Source organism: Brachyistius frenatus, unplaced genomic scaffold (genome assembly GCF_029030835.1).
Source record: "Brachyistius frenatus isolate BFR_SWC_R1_liver_20210118 unplaced genomic scaffold, ASM2903083v1 Contig_9, whole genome shotgun sequence".
NCBI lineage: Eukaryota > Metazoa > Chordata > Actinopteri > Embiotocidae > Brachyistius > Brachyistius frenatus.
In genome coordinates, this window is record NW_027210608.1 from 5,008,539 (window position 1) to 5,024,884 (window position 16,346).

Consider the following 16,346-nt stretch of genomic DNA (forward strand, 5'->3'; position numbering starts at 1 on the left):
GATGACAGGCTCTGTATACAGTGCAATGTATTCTAACAACTTCCTTAATATATTCTAATTTTTACATCTTATATCACTATGCTACAAATAGGGTTCCCATTGACAGTGCCTGGGGGGACCCAGACTTTGTCTAAGAGCAACGAGACCACACAATTTTCCTCATTAATGTTAAGATTTTATGAAGAAACATCAAGCAGCCGTCTTATTTTCCAAGTTTTCCTTGTCCCAAACATGAGATTCTTCCCCCTTAGATTTACAGTGAGCACGCCCAGTCCCAACACTTAACGTAACATGTATGCATAGTTCAGCGAAAAACAAGAAAGATGAGCCAACATGTTTCCTGTGCAGTAAATGTCAACAAAATTCTAATTTCTCTGAATTGTATAAAGCTATTCAATTGTTATGTAGTTTGCTCAACAGTCGCAAGAGGTTTTGGAAGAACTTTAACATTAGCCGACTTCACTAAGTGCAATTATTTAACAGACAGGCCAGAGGGCTAGTTATTATTTCATATGCGACTTCATCCAGCTGACCATGTTTGTCTGAGGAAAATGTTCTACATTTTAATATTCCCCAGGCCCAAGAGAGGTCCTAAAAAAGCCATTTTGTTGTCAAAGATGAAAATTTGTGATGGTGTGAAAATTCAACGGGTCTGGTATCTTGCTAAAAGGAGAAAAGGTGGGACAACCATGCAAAAATATTAGTGACCACTCGAGGCTGTGCATTTTTATGACCAAAACGGGAAATGTTGCGTCCTGGGGTACAGGGCCGTAAGTGTTGACCATGGCAAACAATACTTATGGAAAGACTACTGAGGTAAAGCACACATTTTAGACAGGTCACTGGTCTATCACAAGGCCAACACAGAAAGACAGAGATTTATTCATGTTCACATGCACACTTATAGCCAATTCAGAATAACTAATTAACCTAACACGCATGCCTTTGGACTGCGGGAGGAAGCCGAAGCACTCACGCAGGCCCAGCAGGAGTAGGCAAACTCCACACAGAAAGGCAGCGCTCGGCCAGCAGGTTCAAACCCAGAACCTTCTTTATGTGAGGCGGCGGCGCTAACCACTGCACATAAATAAATACCGCAATACAATATATATGTAAATATAACAATATATCTATGGAAACATTTATGTTGTTGGGGTTGTGTAACAAGGACAACATTCACGAGAAATTAGCCAGGAGGGACACCTCATAGTCAGACCTTTACCCCAATTTGAAGCCTGTCTACAAATACAGTATACTGCATATAGACAAATCCAAGTCAAAGTTTTACCTGTGTGGCTACAAAAATACAACAGAACATACTGATTCACTGTCAGTACAGTAATTAAACTGATTCTTTTAAAAGTGAAAAGAGATTGAGCTTCTTTAGTGCAAAGATGTTTTGGGAAAGTTACGGAAGAGGAAGAAATAAAAGTTATTTTAACTCGGTGGTCTTATATAATCGACTTTCCTGTCTATAACAACAGGATACCTGGGTGTGTGTATATACACTCCTGTGACCCCTCCTTTGTTCTGCGTGACTAACATGAATATATGGTTTCAAAAAGGCAGCACAATATCCTTGAAACATTAGCTTGCAGGTTAGAGAAGGACAGAACGTTGCTGGATAGAACTTCTAAGTATAGCAAAGAAACATTAAGTACAGTAAAGGGCCTGCACTCCTTTAGCTCACACGTCTGAAATAATGCATTGAATGTAAAGGCTGTAAGATCTGAGCCATGGCTGCATCAATCATGCTATGGAAATATTGTAAATGTTTTGTTCATTATTCTATATGTATATTTACTTTTAATTCAGCATGCCATAATGGGTATTTGATCAGTGTGGGGATGTCGAGAATAATTTACATTAAAAATAACAATGCTTGGCAGCATGACATACGTTTGTAAAGATTAAATTTATAATTTGATCGATCTCAGAGCTGATATAGCTTTAATCCAGTTGCTCTGTGCAAAGAAAGCATTTAATTTTGAGAGGTGTTTAATTCTATGCACACTAAAATGGTGTGGGTTTTTAGAGGTTTGTATTATTATTCAAACCTTCACCGGCACACACCCACATTTTGCACCACCAAGTCGTGTGGGCTTGAACCTAGAAGCCCGTCTCTTTCTGCTCTTCGGGGAGTTCCTCCAGACCTCATTGTTACGTTTCCTTATCACACCAGATGACACCTTGTTGATTTTCTCTCTCCTATTATTCTATCAGGAAAGTGATTGTTTCTCATTTCCTGTGTGATGGTTTATAGAAACAGTGCAGGTCCTGGTGAGGGCAAGGTTTAAGGAACCGTATGAAACATCAGTCGATCAGCGCCGGTATCTGCACCAGAATCTGCAGCCCAGGTTTGTTTCCTCGCTCTCTGTTTTTGGTGTTTCACATCGCTGCGTTTGATTCTTTTCATGATGGATTTTTGGATGACGGGCAACAACTTTTCCTGTATAATTCTGGAGAATGGGTCAACATGAGGTTGTGGAAAAGACATTTGTCTTTTACTTGTCAGCGAGACTGGCCAAATAAGGTGTGAAGGTGTTTATAGTTTCCAAACAAGCTCAAACTCATCACTATACACTTCACGAGACAAGGACAAAAAAAACATATTCAATCACTGTAACTAAAGTTTCTCATTTTACTTCTGGGAATCAAGTGAGGAAAACTATGGTGTGTTACATTGAATGACTGCTCACCACTGCCTGATGCAACAGTTCCATAACAAAAGTAGAAATGAGGGTATGGAAACTCAAATTTGTCTCCTATTGTTGTACTGTACATATAGTCTGACTTTAATCTGAATTTTTCTTTGACGATCACGCACACCCTCTTTTTTCAGGCACTCAGTTCAAACAACAATCAAGCCAATCCTCATGCTGTCAGGCCTCCCTTTTTGTACACCTTAATTACTACCCACTATTCAAACTGACCTTGCGCGTACCCCCTATTGTGTTCTTCATTCACCAGTTGCTTGGCGATTGAAAGGATTTGAAGATAAAACTCTTTGATATATAGACGATGGAGACAGCTTAAAAAGACCCTAATTGTTATTTTAAACATTCGCAGGACAATGGCACCACATTCCTACATAAGTGTTTTTGAGTGTAGATGCTGGCTGGAGCAAAGGAGCTCACTTTACTGGCCTTCTTTTGGTAATATTAGCCCCATTTCCCAGATGAGCTGTGTGTGGCTGAGAAAAATGGGCCTCTGCTATTTTTCACACTGAATGTATATGTCATGTAGAGAAAACAACTTAACATTGCTGAGCTACTTACACCTTTGCAGTAAAGCCCAAAGGGAGAAGCTTAATGACACTCCTGCCTGGAGAGATTTAAACCAGAGAGCTTTAATGGGGTGCAGAACAAAACAAAACTCACTCTGTGCTAATTCCATGACCTGTTTGCCATGTAGTAATGGTGCTACTATAAGTCTGATGAATGACAACAATAAGAAATAACACTTGTGTGGACAACGGTCCTTAAAGTCAGAGTATCAATGATCATTTTCCAGATTTAAAACCCTGGCTCACAAATTTAAAGAGGAATCTGGCAAGTCAAAGTTGTGTTGTAAACCATTCTGATTTGCACTGTGAAGCTGAGCCACTTTTTATAATGAAGCCATTACAGGGACTGAAACTGCTATCGTCGTGATGTAGTGTGTGCAAATGTGCGTACGGCAATGTAAAGAAGTAGCAGTGCATGTTTGTGCACCTTTACAGACAAGGCGAAAAGACAGATCTTTGCTGAGATGACCTCAACCAAATGCTCAGGTTAAATCCAGAGGGTCATATTAGGGCTGCAGAGAGGCTGCGTCTTCTTTCATTAGCTTCTCATAAGGTCGATACAGGAGAGCCACGAACGTTAAGAAAGAGAGGAAAGGGAGGTCTCAAGAATTGAGTGAGGGATCCAACATGATCATGGGTGATGTAATTTATGAGTCCAGTTCCTACTTGTAAGTTTCCATTCTCAATATGTAACCTGCTCTGTAATATGCTCCATTAACTGGTATATGCTACTGTACCTCACCTTAAGTTCAAGTAGCCCACTTGTTGAATGTACAACAAAACACAACTACCTACTCAGAAAAGAAGCACTCCCCACCATACACAATCATGATACTAACACGACACAAACCGTTTAGTAAGTCTTTCCATATTCAAATATACCTGATAATGCAAAAGAATAGAAGTAATTCAGGAGAAAACAACAGTAATAACACATAATCCTTCCTTGTTACCTGGTCCTTTGCTTTACCATCACCGCAGTTATTCAATCTTCACAAACAAAATGCCCAAAACCAGCCCTATTAGGGTTTTATAAAACAAGCACTGGAGAGCAAAGAGGACATTCATTGACTTTAATGGGATGAACTGATCAACCATATCTAATAGAAATCATTGCCCCTGGCAAAAGCTGCTGCAGAATTGAATTACACATGGAACACAATGCTTTTACGGCTTCTTAGAAAACTGTAATTCAATCTGTTTAGTGGAGAGAAGAAACAGATAAAGTCCAAATCAAAACATTAAAAACTTTTGTTCTATGTTAGATTCAAGTGCTGTAGGAAGCTGAAAGTAAAGTGATCCCATATCACTTTTACAATGTTAAATGCAAGCACCAAAACACTAAAATAGCGGATCTTTCTTCTTACATTGGTCTTGAAGTGCAAAACTTCTTTGTCAAATAAACACGTTTAAACAAGTTGAAGTTTTCTGAGCAACATATTTGATTTATTGAAGAGGTGAGTCTTCCATTGTGTTCGACTCCACGTGGATTACTCCTAATACCACTTTACAGTCAGACGTAGGTGTGTAAGTTTATGGGAACTTGAGCTCAGACAAAAAAGCCACCATGCCAAGTTGACATCAAACTGGAGAGAAAGCGCTCAATTATAAAATATCACGTGGAAGAGAGAGCGGAAACCAATTTAAAAGCTCGCATTTTATATCGTCTCTGTTGGAGAAGGCGAGTCTTAAAGTTCCTTCAGAATGGGCAGTCTTCTCTCAGTTGCATCTGGACAACAGCAGCATCGGGTCATGGAGAGGTGTCCCTAGCTTTACCAAGTACGTCGGTAAGCCTTTTCATCCCAGAGCTTTCAATTGCTTTAGTAACGGTGAATTATTGAAACAACTGTTTATATTTCTCAGTATCCTTATGTGTAATGTTTTAACTAATTGTTTATTGAGTAGATTTTTCAGCGCACAATGCGCTCAGTGCGCGTGGTGACCTAGAGAGGAATTTGCTCTAAAGTATCTTTCACTTGACACCTGCTCTTGCTGTGCATCAGACTACAGATACGATGTTTAATCTTAATTATTTTCTTGTATTAGTAGCACACAAACATTAGGTATGGCTGCTATAGGAAGAATAATGTCACCAATTATAGTTTTGCTGTCCTAATCTGTATTCCCCGCCGTGCGTAACCGTGCTGGAACTTTACGCACAAACACCAAACCTCTCCAGAATCTGTTTCTCTGCCGTCCTCTTCAGCCCATGTACGCGGAGGCGTCATCTCTTGTTTCGGCGGAGAACACTTGCTTATCCGGGTTTTGTCGGCGGGATAGCGGTCTTGATCCAAGCGAACCGACTCAGAACATCAGCTCCGCCAGAACCCGCAGGGTGCCGTGAGAGCACCGCGCCGGCGTGGGCTTCGTACGCACCGCAGAGAAGATGAATATCCAGGTTCTGCCAGAACACAAGCTCTCGTCGGTGGCCCCGCTGAAACAGTGCAATGTGGAGAAAAAAGAGGTAGAACTGATACTGGTGAAGGACCAGAATGGAGTCCAGTACACCAGTTCCTCCATCATTCCCACCCCTGGTCACTGCGCAGGTCCGCCCGGATCCGAGGACGAGCGAGAAACTTGGGGCAAGAAAATAGACTTTCTCTTATCGGTCATCGGCTTTGCGGTGGACCTGGCCAATGTTTGGAGATTTCCTTACTTGTGCTACAAAAATGGAGGAGGTGAGTTATCTGTTTCTGATTGATTAATGTGTGTAAACAGATGTTTTAAAATATAGAAGGGTTCACCACACTTACCGTCAGGTTCTGCTATTAAATGCTTTTAGTAAGGATACAAATATAAGTAGTAGCACACTGAAAATCACGTTAAGTACCCTATAAAGTGAAATTATGATATTTTTTTGTTCTTTCATTTGCTGTCAGGTGTCAACGTGTTACTATTTTTACTTTAAAATATTTCAAAAATATGTTAAACTGCATAAGAACACAACAGTATAATTTTAGGTTCGATTCAGATTCAAATGCAGTTTGTGCTCTTGTTCTAATTTGAGTTACTTTAATCTGCTGCAATAGGTGTATTACGTGCTTTTAGTTTTCATGATCAAGGAAAGGAAATACCTCATTTTATCAAGGCATGCACAACTGAACTGTATAATTTGAGACTGTCAGATAATTCTTGTAACGTGACAAGCACTCTGGGCAAACTGAGGTTTATCGGAAGCTGTAAAATATACAGTTTAATTATCCTGTAAGACGTATCTGACAATATAAACATGTGAATATCCGGGCTTTTAGTTACTCACAAACTCTGAATACAAGACATTAAAACTATAGAAATAAGTGTTTTACCATCAATGTTTTTATTTTTCTTTCAAATGTTTCAACATTAAAGAAAAAGGCTGTCAAAATGAAACATTTTTTATTTTTATTTTAAGGTGACTTTCAAGCTGTGTACCTTAAACCTTTTATAGTTAATGATAACGTGTTTAACCTCTGGCAAAGACAACGCCTCCTTTCATGAAGGTATGTTTATTCATAAAGCCATAAATTGGACTCATAACATTTCATATTGACAGATGAGTCATTAGATGTTCTGCATCTACTTAAGAAATAATTATAAATCACTGCTATAAGTTGTTTCTAATATGTGCTGTGCCTTAAACATTCTATAATGTTTATCTGCCTGCTGCAGCTAAAAATCCCAAAACAAGTGTCGGAGCTTAGATTTACTCAGTAAGTGTGAATACAAGAGGGTGATGGACGACTGATTGTTCTCAAAACTATTGAACACTGAAGCTGCACTCTAGTGAGAGAGAAAAAAAAAGTAGTGTGTGTGGTTGAACCAACAAAGGATTACTTTAAGCACAGTGTTGTTTTATCATCAACACTCATGACAACAGTGCTCACTAGAAGGTGTGCCCTGTCCTCTGTGTGTCCATTCACACAGCGAAAATCAACATGTGCTCAACTCTGCCACTGGCCTGTCAATCATATTGCCCTCAGAAAAATGTATTCATTACTGTGGATAATGTGTCATTTGTGATGGACAATGTCAAGAACAATTTAATTACAAGAGGTCATTTTCTTGTTGGTGGATGTGTTACTGCGGCACAGCATGAAAATAGCTGTGAGCCTTTTCCACTCGCATGTTATGGTGTGTCGTGTTGCTAAGACTGTCATGCCCCTTTTTCCCTCTCCTTTCTTTTTTGGGGTATTTTGTCTTGCACTTATTTCAATATTGAGCACTCATCTAACATTTTTTTTACATGTGGTAAGCAAATACTTCAGTAATTAGCAGAAATAAAAAATGTTTAAAACTAATTATTCCTCTCCATTCAGGTGCCTTTTTGATTCCCTACATCCTTTTCTTGGTGATTGCGGGGATGCCATTGTTCTACATGGAACTTGCCTTGGGCCAGTACAACAGGGAAGGGGCAGCTACGGTTTGGAAAATATGCCCTGTGTTTAAAGGTGAACTGTAACACTCACACACTCTCTCTCTCTCTCTCTCTCACTCACTTTCACTCTCACTCTCACTCATGGAAACACAGAGACACACACTGCACTTAAATTCACAACTACACACATGATCATGCATGTCTATTTAGGCCAGCCTTTGTCTAACCTATTAAACTTACTGCTCTGTCACGCTCTTATTTGCTTCTCCTCAGTGTCTTGCCCTTTAATTTTACCCCTTTGTTCTCATCCTTTCCCCCCTCAGAGGTTCATAAGTGTCACTTGTAACTAACATCTGCCACAGTGGCTCTTTCCTTTCTATTGTTTTCTCTCTGATTATATTTGCAACCTTATGCCCCTGTCCATGTTTGTAAAAATGTCAATTGCAAATGAGTGAAACAAAAGCAAATGCCAGGCCGGTGCTCACAGGCCTGAGAAAAGTGGTTGATATAATTGCAAGCCAATCAATTAAACTAATGAAAAACACACTGAAAAAACTCAAATGAAACGTGACGTATTATGTACTCTAATTAAAGTAAAACACAGTGACTCCATTAAAAAACTGAAAGTCAGATTAATGGGTAAACTTTACACTGATGCTTGCATTGACTTATAATTACCAATATTGTTTTTTCATTTCCTGTAATATGACAATTAGTGTAAACCTGAACCTGTTAACTGTTCTCACTATCATTAGTTTAGCAAGAAAAGGAAATCTGACAACACACACACCTTCAAATACTGTCTGTTAAGTACATCCGTCTGCACTATTGAAACAGCACCAGTCATTGCTTGTGTTGGCTGCAGCGTTTGTTTGCTAAGGCGGGTTTGTTGTTGAATAAGTGGGTGACGGGTTTATGGCCTGCTCCATTTCATGGATTGCATTACATTCCAGTAGAGGTAAAAGAACACATCCCAGAATTTACACAAGAAAAAAAAGGTGCTAAATGATGGGAAGTAACCCTTAATGCCCAAAAGAGGTGTGTGTACTGTTTTAGCTTTGGAGAGGTTGATAGATGGCAGTTCTGTACACGTAAGTGTCCCTCATGGTAATATTGAGATGATGTTGGGGATTAAAAACATGTTGCAAGGTGTACAAGGCCTCATATATGAAACAAAAATAAGAGCAATTATACTAAAGGCGCCTTTCCATCTAAAGGGTATATACGCCTGTTATTTCTGTTACTCCTGTACCTGCTATCCATGACTTGTCAACTGCACTGTGGTTCCTTGGGTGATAGGAGTACAAAAGCAAGTATATCTGCACTTATATTTGGATGTAGCATGTATTTATGCAAATTATTCAGAGAAAAAAGAATGCCATTGTACTAGTTTGAGTTATTTACTGTAGCTGTAAAACCTGCAAGAAGTTGTAATTATGTAGATAGCACAGTCATTTTCTTCTTCCTCACTAATCACCCTGTATTCCTCAGGTGTGGGCTACACTGTGATTATCATAGCCCTGTATGTCGGCTTCTACTACAACGTCATCATTGCCTGGTCCCTTCACTACCTGTTCGCCTCCATGACGAGGGAGCTGCCGTGGCTCAGATGTGATAACATCTGGAACAGCGAGAACTGCACCGACCCCAAAGCCATCAATGGATCTGTCCTCGGCAATGGCACATCTTACGCCAAGTACAAGATTACCCCGGCTGCAGAGTACTATGAGTAAGTCATTTCTGACATTCTGAGCAATTCAATTATTAGATAGTGACCGGTTTAGACAACTGCGTGATTAACATTGTAACTTTGACAAAAACGTACAGACGTCGTGACCTTTTCAAGTTTTAAGAGGAAGATAATATCCTGATGTCGAACTGTGTCCCAAAATCAACCACCTAACATATGAAACAAGCCTGCTGCTCCTTCAACTTTTTGGTAAAGCTGATATGAAAATACGATGGCTGAATGTTTGGGGAGATCATAAGTTGTAAAATTAATAGTAAGGGTATACAGTGAATTTCACAATGTGGTGATTGTAATCACTGTGTCATGGATAGATAGTACTGTTCAAATACTTTGATAACTGTATTATCATGATTAAGAAGCATCATACATCTGTTACAAATAGATGGCCTAATAGGGACCTACTAAACCTACTTGCAAACTCTAGCTGCTGCAGTTATTATTGTAAGAGCAATGGAGGAAGTCTGGTGACGGAGTCTAACAAGTGATGATGGTTGAATATTTCCAAATATCCAAACTTCACTGTTCTTGCAGAATTGCGGAATTTACAGGCGTCTTCCCGGGAAGTCTGCAAATGCTGAGGGCTGCCCAAACACAAAAGGGGCCTCAAGTGGACTCCCTGCAGACTTCTAGAGACTTAGCAATTACCCACAATTCATTGCAATATTGATAAGAAACTGTAGTTTTTCCAAATGCAAGTTCAAAACACAAACAGAATAATGTTGGTCGGAAATAATATTCCACCACATCATTAAAAAGAAATATGTAGAAGTATAGGCTAAAGAGGTAGTCAAAATGTATTTTATCATTGTAGTCTTCAGGCCTGTCTATCACTGGCTTATATAGCCTTGCAGTCTCATGCCCTCGTAGACTTGACGTGACCACGGTGAACAGGTCACAGAAGTACGACTGAAGTCTATGAAGGCTGGAAAGAGGTTTATGTTACGTTTTTGAGTTGTTTAACGTACGTAACAATACTTACGTGACGTACAAAAAGTTGCTTATGTAGGTGATGTACACCAAAACCATGATTTTTCCCTAAACCTAATCAAGTATCTTCGGTGCCTAAACTTAAGCAAATCGCTCCCGTGTCACAACAATGATGATGTGCTTATTAATGTTACCATGACGACAGAGGTCCTGTGTGCATGTTGCTGAAGGTCTGGTAAGCCTTTCATTGATATTATCCAATGGTCATATATGTTGTTGATAACTGCCAACAGTTTAGCAGGCCCACTACATGCCCATGTGTGTGGGATATATGTATGATGATAATGGCCTATTCAATAGTCAGGCAAACAGTATGACCAGTGTCATGTGGAAGTGATACCTTTTTTTTTTTGGAGGGGGGACAGGGGCATCTGAATAATACTAGTCCACTATGTACAACCCCATGAAACAATAGGACCACTGTCCAAGTTAAAAAAAAAAAAAAAAAAAAGGAAAAAAAAAAAGGCTTCCAGCCATGGAGACGTAAGCAGAGGACTCCAAAATTGTCCAGCCAAAATGTTTGCACTATAAAAAGGTGTATACATAAAGTTCAAATGCACTCTTTGAAGCACATGAAAAAAGCTCCATCTGTTTATACTTCAAAGTCAGCCAGTTCTTCCTCGTCGTCTGTGAGGACTGACTGTGAAGCGCAGAGGAAGTCTGTGAAATGAATTGGACAATACAAGGGACACATGCTAAGTGTGACGCACAGAATACATTGAGTGTGTATCATGGCCAATAACTGAGCTTGCTAAATTTCCACTCCCATTTTGCTGACCAGGACTATCTTGGAGCATATGTTTATTTAATCAGTATCCATGGTTATCTTAGAAATTTCAGGAACCCTCAAACTTTATATATTAAAAAGTAAGTGAATGCTTTTTATGTTATATGAGGTGGGCAGTATTGTCATAAAAGCTTGAGCCTCATGCTATTCAACAGATCTTCCAAAAAAATGATGCAATATCATTTAGAGAAGACAGATTATTACAGTTCATTCACAGGAGAAAAAACAAAAATCCAAAGATGTTTATAGACAGACTGACAACAATAGGGTACTTTCAGACAGATCTTGCATGGGGGTTAGGCACGGTAGGGGGACAATAAATCCTTCTGCTTACAGCTAGCTTTGAGCACAGGACCAATGCCAATTCACAGCATGAGGGAGGCCAACTGGCTCTTGTTTCACCTCTTAGACTCCTCCACATCCACAAGCCCTTTTGAACTTGCTTACTTGTGCCATGTAGACAGCAAAATTAAACTTTGTCTCAGATTTACTTCACACCTGAGCTGGTGTTTCATATTCGGTGGAGTTTAGGCTCACCACCCCAGGTGCCTAATACGGTTTACAACATTAGAACAACATTAGAGAACATTACAGTGTAAGCAATTGGTATAGGAAGACACAAACACAGCGTTAGAGAAAGATGAGACAATACTTGGCGACCCAAGTATCCTTACAACTATGTTAATTGGTTTCATTGGTCACCTAGAGTCAGCGTGACCAGCTGTGAACATGGACATTTTATTACCTAATAAAGTTGAAATAGCAAATGTGCATGCATAGCAGTTGCCTACTTCCGCCTTTACAAGTAGAAACATTAGCATTCATCTGGAGTTGTGTTTCTGGCTCCTGATAAATGCAAGTCCAATATTCAATTTCCTTTTAGTAGCTCAACCGTTTTCTGTACTATCCAGTATTTAAGCTGCTATGTTCAACAGCTAATTGGAAGGTTTGTCTTGTCGGTTTCCCATTTCTTGGCGATAAGGTTGTGTCTGATTTGGCTTATCAGAGTCTGGCTTATTTGAGAGAGTAATCCAAACAGTAGATGAGCTGTAAAAGTAAAACATTAAGCTGAAAGATGCTAAAACACTCTGAAGGGCTAAAGAACACAGTCATAGTCCCTTTGTCACTATTGCACATAGTCGTTAGATCCTCTTTTTATATGCAATATTGATTATTGCAGCTTTAATGTTTCTTCTTGTTTACGGAGAAATGTATATCTTATAAATGTGTATGTATATTAAGATATAGGTTATATATTCCTCTTTTGAGAATACAGGTGTCCCAGGGACCCCAGAATACACTAAAACAATATAAGGCAAAGGAAAATCTACAGTACAAAAGCTTTTTTTTTTTTTTTACTTTTCTGAAACGTGTATACTATATTTCACCATAAGCTGTAAGTGTAGGGCAATTAATCACAGATAATATGTGCCATCAGCAAATTTGCAATACTATTCAAACATTATTAGAATGCATCACCATCATATCACCAAGTCTTCTAAAAACCTGCAGCACCATTTTAAAGGAGGCTACTTCATCATAATGATGACAAACTAACAGAAGAGCAGAGCAATTTCAAGTTATTATATAGATTAGCAGTCCATCAATTCAGCTGATCAAAAAAGTTATCTGAGGTCCAAATTAAAATCATGCTGCTATACTGTACATGCCACCTTGAAAATACTGTCAAAATCACTGTAGCTGAGAGGAACCAGCTTGAGTGACTTCAACATGACATGTAGAGTAAATGTGGATAATATGGAAGTGAATTTTAGGTTACGAGACAGGGATTCCTTGGAAGATGAAAGGAGTCATGTAAGGACAGCCATAAACATGGCCTCTGCCAAAAAACTGACCTGGAAACAGGAAATATGCTGGGTATTTCTCTGTGATTAATTTGATGACTTTTGCAGAGATCAAAGAAACCCCCCAGATCTAAAATCCCAAATCCCTGAACCGTGTCTATTAATTCTAAAAATACAACTGTATTATTTCTGTCTCATAGCCTAAAGCCATATACATCACAGAGCCATGAGCTTTCAGAGTTCTTAAGCTGCTGTTATGTTTCACAAGTTCTTGTCGAATGGTTGAACAGCGTAGTGTTACCAGACCCAAATTTGACTGCATGAATGGATAGAGTTGGCCATTCTCCATTGAGGATCTTTTCCAGTCATTGCATCCCAATGGGTGTAGGCCTCAGGTTCATTTTTTAACTATTGGAGCAGCCTTTAACAAATCACCAATTACCACAATACAGTATGAATGAAGTTGTAAACACCAGAGACTCTCCTCTGATCTGAGCAAAGTGTAATACCATGTCGGTAAATTACCATTGTAGACTTTGCAGACTCCGGCTTTGGTTGTTTGATATTTGCTACCATTGCTACGACGTTTCATATCGCTTCATTTAGCTCTACCACCGCTGCTATTGTAACAACTACATTTCAAAGCAAACGCATAACTTCAGTGTCATTGCACTTTGCCACCTCCACTGCTGGTCCTCCCTTCAGTGGGGTGAAACAAACCTTCATGTTAACAGGTTTTCCAGACAAATCACGGTGAGAACTGAAACTGTGAGAAATAGGCAGGCGGAGCCAGGCTATCGGAAAACTCCCTCTACTTACATATTTCCAAGTAAAAGTTTCAGTAATTTTCTGAAACCAAAAATTCAACCCAATGCCAAAACTCTGCCTTCGAGTGGGGCTTTTTTTGTAACAGCTATAATGACATTTCTTTGTCCTCTAGGGGCCAGCAGAATACCTTGCTGAGTATATCCTCAGCTGTTTCTGGCCTATGCCAACTCCTGAGCTGCTAAATGTTCTACTATGTTCACTAGCTGGACACTAACTGAGAGAAGTGAACCAAAACAGTAAAGTTGGCGGCCAAACAGCTAAACGACAGTGATGACAACACCAATGCATTTCATTAGCACGCTCCCATATCCGTTCTTTTTAGATCTAGCCTGAAGCAACCACATCTGATTTCAGGTCAAGACTTGATAAATAGCCCTCATTTCAACAAAAAACATGTCAATACTTGAAAGAATTGCGTTCACTTCCATTGCACATGCAATTTAACATATTTTTGTGGAAAGAATTGCTTTTTAAATAACAAGGACAGGATCATATGTAATTGATTAAATAAATCTGGTTGAAATAAGGACAAGTACCCCAGCTGGATTCAGATATTTAGGCGTTTTTTCATTCTTTTCTTTTCTTTTCATTTTTTTTTTTTTTTTTTTGCACGCCATGTTTATCATTTTGTAACCAACATGGAGACAAGGCTGCATGCAATAGTGCGTCAACCACACTTACACAGAGCCATTTCAACAGAGTGTTAGGATAGCAGCGCAACCAGCATGCTGAGTGACGATAAGACTAAATGTGTTCAGAGTAACTTGGCCAAAGGCACCTGCATTGATGTTGCAGTGAGCATTTACTGGCACTCCATTATCGACGATATCAGATGAGCAAGGAGGCCTTGGGGCATTACACCACAACATTAACATGAGCCCTACAGGTCAGAGCACAGATTTGAAATTTCTCCCCAAACAAACCAGTGTCTTCACACTGCTATCCATCTCCCCAAAGACCTCATAGCTTTGAATTTATTATCAGCCAAAGTAAATGCTGAAGAGAAGTTTGACAGATCCTTCGGTCCCTCTGGGGTCTGTGTCTGAACATATTTCAGTTTGCATGTTCCTTAGAGGTTTTTGTGCTGGGCTGTTGTGTAAGCAACCCAAGTATCAGATCAAAACCCAGTTCCATGGTTTATCATCCCACAGCATCACATGGAGACCAAATTGAATATTTCTTGAGGAAAATAGTCTGAGGAAAATTGTAAAGGAAGCAAAAGTGCTTTTAAATATTTTACTACAGGATATTGGTATCCAAATCAAATTCACCCTGTTCCCAGTGCTACTCAGCTCTGGTGCAACAACTAACAATCGAAACCATTTTGTAGTCGGACATTGTTTTTCGATTCATGTTTGCCCATCATGGGTCCTCATTGGGAAAGAGAGATCTGTGGCGCTCTTATAAATACAAGTTTTACAATGCTGCTTCACAAACAATTTAGTCATACATCAGAACAGCTGTACCCAGTATTGAACCATAATAACAGAACAAAACATTTTCAACTATAATAAAAGTTTAAAATGGAAACATGGAGCTGCTTATAAACCAATAAACCAACCCTGGCTAGTGTTGGTCACTTTTACTCAAAACAAATGAGAAATAAAGTAATGTAAACTATAGTGTTTGCAGGTTCAAATGTGTATCATCTTTAACATAAAATGATTCGCTATAAATTACTTTTCCACAACTGTGTCCTTAGTAATACAAATTAATATAACAGCTCAATGACAATGTAAAAGCAAACACTCATGATTGAAGTAACATCATTTGACTCTTTGACCAGAGAAACTTGTCCAGAAACATAAAACTTTCTGGGGTTTTTTCCCTTCACTTGCATTTGGACTGCAGGACCATTGTGTCAGTTTTTGCTCCTGTCCAACCGTAAAAGATGACCTCACAGACAACACTGTTGGTTGTTATGAGTTATTAATTCAAAGGGTTCTCTGAATGGAGTTGTATAAACAAATGTGCCAAAGAAACTTTTACAATTGTTTTAGTTTGTTTTTAGTGATATTTTCTTCTCTTAAAAGTAAATGGACCAATTTGGCGAGACTAAAAGATACATTTCCATCTTATTTCTGGAGATTATGTATGGAGCTGGAGTCCAGACGTTTGACATAGGGTTATCATAAAAGTGTAAGCAGCAATTTGAGTTTGTCTATCCATGCGCATTACCTCTTAGTTCCTGTACAGGCATGGTGGTATCAGAAACCTGGCAAAGTCAATGTGATGGCAAAACTTCAGAAAGATGTGTAAAGTTACTGCTGTTGTTCATCAAGAAATTGTCCCTACATAACTCATTCCAATACTCCAAATTATCAGTTTCACAATTTTTGTGTTGTAGGTAAATGGGATACAATGTGTTAATCCCATAAACCTTTAGGCTATGTTTTCAAATTCAAGTTCAGTAAAATCTTTGTCTTCATCTTTTGTAAATGTGCTGGACAACAATTTGAGAAGACATTAAGTAACCTGGAGATTAATTCTGGTTCAGCTTTCCACTGCGCTCCTGCTTCCACCTGATGACAGGCCAGTATAGACAGAAT

At 39.1% G+C, this 16,346-nt stretch overlaps 1 protein-coding gene and 1 long non-coding RNA gene across 4 annotated transcripts in view; one reads left to right on the forward strand and one right to left on the reverse strand.

Moving 5' to 3' along the window:
- LOC138616265 (uncharacterized) overlaps positions 1-16,346 on the reverse strand; it is a 244,587-nt gene that overhangs the window by 133,799 nt on the left and 94,442 nt on the right. The gene's annotated exons all lie outside the window — the stretch shown is intronic.
- slc6a2 (solute carrier family 6 member 2) overlaps positions 4,974-16,346 on the forward strand; it is a 28,353-nt gene continuing 16,980 nt past the window's right edge. The window contains exons 1-4 of one of the 3 annotated variants that reach the window (XM_069690440.1): positions 4,974-5,073; positions 5,466-5,964; positions 7,582-7,713; positions 9,132-9,369. In XM_069690440.1, the coding sequence (XP_069546541.1) occupies positions 5,673-5,964; positions 7,582-7,713; positions 9,132-9,369 (662 nt within the window). In that variant the 5' untranslated portion in view covers positions 4,974-5,073; positions 5,466-5,672. The remainder of the gene's footprint in view (positions 5,074-5,465; positions 5,965-7,581; positions 7,714-9,131; positions 9,370-16,346) is intronic. The other 2 variants (XM_069690439.1, XM_069690441.1) reach the window with 2 other exon arrangements.